Source organism: Leucoraja erinacea, chromosome 2 (assembly GCF_028641065.1).
Source record: "Leucoraja erinacea ecotype New England chromosome 2, Leri_hhj_1, whole genome shotgun sequence".
Classification (NCBI taxonomy): Eukaryota; Metazoa; Chordata; class Chondrichthyes; order Rajiformes; family Rajidae; genus Leucoraja; species Leucoraja erinaceus.
Genome location: NC_073378.1, coordinates 31,846,104 through 31,853,159, shown reverse-complemented (window position 1 = coordinate 31,853,159; position 7,056 = coordinate 31,846,104). Strand labels below are relative to the sequence as shown.

Below are 7,056 nucleotides of genomic sequence, written 5' to 3'. Positions count from 1 at the left end.
CTCCACAGCCTTCTGTGGCAGAGAATTCCACAGATTCATATATAGACTATAGAAATTCCTCCTCATCTCCTTCCTAAAGGAATGTCATTTAATTCTGAATAATGCCTTCTGGTCTTAGACTCTCCCACTAGCGGAAACATCCTCTCCACATCCACTCTATCCAGGCCTTTCATTATTCGGTACGTTTCAATGAGGTTCCCCCCCACACCCCTCCCCCGGCTCATTCTTCTAATCTCCAGCGAGTGCAGGACCAGTGCCGTCGAACAAACGCTCAGCTGATGAATAGTCAAGGCCAGAGGTAGCAAAGGTATGAATCATTCTCTTTATTGGTACAAATATATACACAAGGAAATCCCACCCACACCGGGACGAACCAACGGTGAGCTGGTGTCGCCGTGGGGCAAAACTGATAAAATTATTCCAGATGTAAAAGTCGGTATAAATCATCTGCTACACTAATGATTAAAATTAAGAACATACTTCCCTGCTCCATCAGCCCATTACATGAAACTGCTAAAAGTTACACCCCGTATAGTCTTGTGTGCTTATGAGAGTGTGTATCGCCCTCAACTTGTGTACTCAAGGTAAATGAGGTACCTGTACATCACGAGGGTAAAAGGCCCCCCCCGCTGGAGTATTATAAACCCTTATCCAAGCTCCCCGATCTTATTTATAATAAATTATACAAATCTATTTTGTTACTGTGCTCAGGTTTTTAGCATTACTCCGCTTAGTCGCTTGCATTCAGGAATATATCTTGTGTGCACGTCTCTCAAACACAGGCATATTTATCATCCATTAACTTACAGAATATTATACAGAAGCCGACCCCTCCCCCCCACCCCCTCCCCCACAAAAAAAAAGGTTTCCTGCCAGCACCTCATATTTCGCTTGGGCAGCTTTCAACCCAGTGGTAAGATTATTGATGTCTCTAACTTCAAGTAGCCCCTTGCATTTCCCTCTCTCCATCACTCCCCCACCTAGGTCGTCCCCCACCTCAGCTACAAAGTCGCCCTGTTGAGTCTCATTGTCTGTGACTCGTTTTCATTAGATCACAGCTAACAATGGCCCGCCTCCTTTATCATTGAGACTCTTTTTGCACGTCTTTCATTCATTTGTTCTCTCCATATCTCTCCTTTCCCTCTCCCCTGAGGAAGGGTCTCGACCCAGAACGTCACATATTCCTTTTTCTCCAGAAATGCCGCTGAGCTACCCCAGCTTTTTTGTGCCTATTTCCTCGCCTTGTTTCCAATGTCCTGGTGTGTGTGTGTCCCCCCCCCCTTTAGAAGCTGCGATACATTAAAAATTCCAGTGTAAGAGAAATTATCTTCCGAATTGGGAAGCAACGGGAACGGATTAACGATAAAATTGGGGTAAAGATAAAACATTATAAGCATGCAGTAAAATTAATGTAGTAGATTATATTAAAGGATCATATTAAAACTAAAATTTTGAGAGCCAGGAACCCCAATGCTGTCTTCCAGTTTTTTTGTGTAAAATAAAACGCTATTTGTTTGATGCTTGGCTGATGAGTGGAAACACGAGAGGTTTTCTGTCCACCCTGGTTGCCTTGTTTCATTGTGTGCACTTGTGCTGTTGTGTTCCCCTCCCCACCCCCCGCAGTAGCCTTTATACAAAGATGTAATCCTTGTCCCCCTCCTCTCCAGAGTCGCTGGACTTGCTGCCATTCTTCCCCTCCGTCTTCGAGTGTTGCCGCTCCCTTCTCGCCGTCCTCTCCTGGTCATCGGCCGGTCGGTCCGCCCTGCTCTCGTCGTTCTGCCTGGAGCTTGCATCCGTCATCGAACTTTGGCGCGCTGGTGGATATTTAAGGACAGTGAGACAGAAGAGGATTATTTAAAGGCGATGGCATGTGATTTCGTTCGGGGGACACAGCGGTCCCCTGCGGCCCACCGAGCCCGCGCCCACCGGTGGCCCATCCCGCACCCTTACACTACCCGACACACACCAGGGACGATTTTTACATTTTATACCCAAGCCAATTAACCTACAAACCTGTACGTCTTTGGAGTGCGGGAGGAAACCGGAGATCTGTTGGAAAACCCACGCAGGTCACGGAGAGAACGTACAAACTCCCTGAAGACAGCACCCGTAGTCAGGATCGAACCCGGGTCTCTGATGCTGTAAGGCAGCAACTCTACCGCTGTGCCACCCTGCCACCCTTCTAGGTAGGGCTGCATTTAGAGGACTGTGTTCAGTTCTGAGCACCGTGTTATGGGAAAGATGTCATCAAGTCAGGAAAGGGTGCAGAGAATATTTACGAGGATGTTGCCAGGGCTTGTGGGTCTGAGTAGGTTGAGTAGGCTAGGATTCTATTCCTTGAAGCGCAGGAGGATGAGAGGTGATCATATAGAGGTGCATAAAATCATGAGAGGAATAGTTTGGGTAGGCACACAGTCTCTTGCCCAGAGTAAGAGAAGGGAGAACCAGAGGACACAGGTTTAAGTTGAAAGGGGGAAAGATTTAATAGGAATCCGAGGGGTAAACAGACTTGGTGGGCCGAAGGGCCCGTTTCTGTGCTATATTAGGAAAAAAGGAAGTGCAACGAGACCTGGCTGGCCTTGTACACGTCACTGAAAGTAAACATGCAGGTCCAGCAGGCAGTGAAGAAAGCTAATGGCATGTTGGCCTTCATAATGAGAGGATTTGAGTATAGGAGTAAAGAGGTCCTTCTGCAGTTGTACAGGGCCCTGGTGAGACCACATCTGGAGTATAGTGTGCAGTTTTAGTCTCCTAATTTGAGGGAGGACATTCTTGCTATTGAGGCAGTGCAGCGTAGGTTCACAAGGTTAATCCCTCGGGATGGCGGGACTGCCATATGAGGAAAGATTGGGCTTGTTTTCAATGGAATTTAGAAGGATGAGAGGGAATCTTATAGGAACTTATTAAATTATAAAAGGACTGGACAAGCCAGATGCAGGAAAAATGTTCCCAATGTTGGTGGAGTCCAGAACCAGGGGACACAGTTTAAGAATAAAAGGGAGGCCATTTAAAACTGTGATGCGAAAAAACTTTTTCACACAGAAAGTTGTGAATTTGCGGAATTCTCTGCCACAGAGGGCAGTGGAGGCTAATTCACTGGATGGATTTAAAAGAGCTCTCTGGACTAGCTGAATCAAGGGATATGGGGAGAAGGCAGGCATGGGTTACTGATTGTGGATGATCAGCCATGATGACAATGAATGGTGGTGCAGACTCGAAGGGCTAAATGGCCTCCTCCTGCACCTATTTTCTGTTTCCATGTTTCTATAACTCTGAAACAAAAACTAAAGTTAGCGGGCAGAGGGGCAAAGATTGAAAGTGATGCGTAGGGTACGTTTTTGACTGTTTCGTATCCCGAAGCTTATCCAGCTGTTAAAAACACACATGTATTTCTGCCATTCGGAAACATTAAAAAATATTGACGGGACTGCGGTGGGTTCCGGAGGGTGGTCAAGGTGAGAACAAGTAGGGACCCGGCTAGAGGGGTGGGGCTGCCGAGAACAACAAGGGCCCATTGGGGACCACTTTGAACACTTTGTGTCTTTGTCGGCGCCCTGTACGTGGCGACCCTCATGTACAGTGACGCAAAGCAAATAAGGTGAATGAAAAGATATCAAGCAATTTTTAATGAATTCCACAGATTAAAGGGGCTGTCCCTCTGCAGCGACCTAATTGGCGAGTTTAGAAGAATTTAGGAGAGTTTGAAGACCTCCTTTGACTGTGTTGAAGACTAGCTTCGACCTGATACGGAAAAATCGGACACCGAATAGTGGAGAGAGTGAAGATGACCTCCTTCGATCTCCTTCGAACTCCCTTCGACTATGATGAAGACTGTCTATGACTACCTTTACATGGAGCGCTGCTGCGTCCTGACCTCCGGAGATTTGGAGGCGCAACCGGGGTCTGGTGGACGGCGGCACCGGGACTGGACGGCTGACAGGGCGCCTGGAAGGGGCAGTCATGCCAACCTACTACGATCTACTTCAACTAAGCTTACGAGTAAAAAAAGTATCGATTTTTTCCATGGCGGTCTTTATTTACTCACGGGCATTTTTCAGCATGTTGAACAATACGCCGCGACCTAGCTGAGGCCTCGAGCACGTGGGGACTACTTTCGAGCATGAAGGACAGTTACAAAGACCTCCTAGGACCTCTTGTCGACCATGCTGCGAGTATGAGTCGAGGGCAAACTCTTCTGGACTCGCCAATTAGGTCGCCGCAGTGGGACAGCCCCTTAAATGAGTTTAGTTTAGGGATACAGTGCGGAAACAGGCCCTTCGGCCCACCAAGTCCGTGCCGACCAGCAATCGATTATCCACTAATTCTATCCTACACAACAGGGATAAATTTGTAGAAGCCAATTAACCTGCAAACCCACACCTCTTTGGAGTGTGGGAGGAAACCAGAGCACCCAGAGAGAACCCACGCAGTCACGGGGAGAGCGTACAAACTCCGAACGGGCAGCAACGATGGCACCGTGAGGCAGCAACTCCACTGCTGCGCCAGCGTGCCGCCCGTGGAATGTATCTTTCACGAGTTCATTACTGGGCCTTATTATTGCCCTTGGGAAATACAGCACACAATGTTTGCCCACAGGTGATCGTGAAGAAAACAAATGAAATAACACACAAATGTTGCCAGTTCCAGCGACAAGGCCTGTACACATAATACTCGAATGAAGCTTGAAAGTTAAAAAGAAATAAAATAAAATCACCACCACAACGAACATCAAAGCAAAGCTGGAAAACGATAGCATCCTTTTCCCTGGTCCATTCAAGAAGCTTAGATTTGAATCAAGAAGTCAGCTTCATTTCTATTCACTTAAAACGTTTTGTTCCAATATGCAAAGAGGACAAACAGTACAGCACAGGAACAGGCCCTTCGGCCCACAATGTCCGTGCCGATGTTTAGTTTAGAGATACAGCGCGGAAACAGGCCCTACGGCCCATCGAGTCAGCACCGACCAGAACGGAGATGAGGAGGAATTTCTTTAGTCAGACGGTGGTGAATCTGGGGAATTCATTGCCACAGAAGACTGTGGAGGCCAAGTCAATGTATATTTTTAAGGCAGAGATAGATAGATTACATGATGGAGCACTCCAATATATTTCCAGAGACTATTGCCCAATACAATATATTGTGTGGGAAGGAACTGCAGATGATGGGTTAAATCGAAGATACACACAAAAAGCCGGTGTAACTCAGTGGGACAGGCATAGTACGGGTGTCAGGGGCTATGGGGAGAATGGGAGTTTAGAGGGAAAGATAGATCAGCCGTGATTGAATGGCGGAGTAGACGTGATGGACCGAATGGCCTAATCCTGCTCTTAGAGCTTATGAACTTGTGGAAGGGAATAATGTGTAAAAACGTTTAGTTAATAGGAATCCACGCACACTAACGCTTTCCTACACATACTAGGGACAATTTACAATTTTACGTAAGCCAATTAACCTACAAACCTGTACGTCTTTGGAGTGCGGGAGGAAACCAGAGCATCCGGAGAAAACCCACGCAGGTCACTGGGAGAACGTACACACTCCGTACGGACAGCACCCGCAGTCAGGATCGAACCCGGGTCTCTGGGGCTGTAAGGCAGCAACTCTACTGCTGCGCCGCCATGCAACCATGAATGTTATTGATGTCCAATAGAGGCCAACGGCAATTATTTGATCACATTGCTTTCATTTTGAGCAAATATAATTAACCTGAGACAGGGAATAAGATACTAAAGTTTTCGAATGCAAGCCATGAGAATGATATGCCTCCAAACATGAATATGGCACCAACAAACCAGAGGAAGACCAGTTGTTCACAAGATTACAACTGGCTCCTTGTAATGTTATTTTTTGCATTTGTCTTGAGAGAACATTACCAGCCCAAATCTCCTAAAGCCCCCTTGTGTCACAGTCTAGCAAAGATTATTTTCTAAAAACCAGCTGGCTGTTGAGCAATCCAACATGCAATTAGAAACCAGTGGGAGAGTCTCAGACAAGGGTTCCCAACTCGGGGTAAATTTACCCACGGGTGGTGAGTCTGTGGAACTCACAGAGAGTTGTGAGTCTGTGGAATTCTCTGTCTCGGAGGGCGGTGGAGGCCGGTTCTCTGGATGCTTTCAAGAGAGAGCTCGATAGGGCTCTTAAAAATAGATATGTCACAGAATAGTCAGGGGATATGGGGAGAAGGCAGGAACGGGGTACTGATTGGGGATGATCAGCCATGATCACATTAAATGGCGGTGCTGGCTAGAAGGGCCAAATGGCCTACTCCTGCACCTATTGTCTATTGTCTAAATTTGTTGATTCTAGAACTTAAAATAATAAGTTTAAAAACAGTGTTTTAAAATTTCCCCGTTATCGGTTGCTTTATTATGGTGGAAATGTAAACTCAAATTACTGAACGAAACAGGGTGGGGGTAAATTTACTTTCGAAAAGTTGCCAGGGGTAAACGGGACGAAAAAGGTTGGGAACCCCTGGTTTAGGACCAGAGGCCACAGCCTCAGAATAAAAGGGCGTACCTTTAGAAAGGAGATGAGGAGGAATTTCTTCAGTCGGAGGGTGGTGAATCTGTGGAATTCATTGCCACAGAAGGCTGTGGAGGCCGTCAATGGATATTTTTAAGGCGGAGATTGACAGATTCTTGATTAGTGCGGGTGTCAGAGGTTATGGGGAGAAGGCAGGAGAATGGGGTTAGGAGGGAGAGATAGATCAGCTATGACTGAATGGCGGAGTAGACTTGATGGGCCAAATGGCCCAATTCTGCTACTGGAACTTGTGGAAGGGAATAATGTGAATAATGTTTAGTTATTCATATATTTAGTTGGTCATACATTTAATTTAATACAAAATGCTGGAGTAACTCAGTGGGACAGGCAGCATCTCTGGTGAGAAGGACTGGGTGACATTTTAGGTTGAGACCCTTCTTCAGGTCTCTTTTCTCTAGAGATGCTGCCTGTCCCGCTGAGTTACTCCAGTATTTTTGTGTTTAAACCAGCATCCGTAGTTCCTTCCTCTATATTTAGTGTAGTTTAGGTTAGATTAGTTTAGAGATGCAGCAC

At 46.5% G+C, this 7,056-nt stretch overlaps 1 protein-coding gene across 4 annotated transcripts in view; it reads right to left on the bottom strand.

Moving 5' to 3' along the window:
- Positions 1-308: 308 nt before the first annotated feature.
- LOC129708531 (F-actin-uncapping protein LRRC16A-like) overlaps positions 309-7,056 on the bottom strand; it is a 301,981-nt gene continuing 295,233 nt past the window's right edge. For all 4 annotated transcript variants that reach the window (XM_055654335.1, XM_055654351.1, XM_055654347.1 and 1 more), the window contains one exon: positions 309-1,814. In XM_055654335.1, the coding sequence (XP_055510310.1) occupies positions 1,630-1,814 (185 nt within the window). In that variant the 3' untranslated portion in view covers positions 309-1,629. The remainder of the gene's footprint in view (positions 1,815-7,056) is intronic.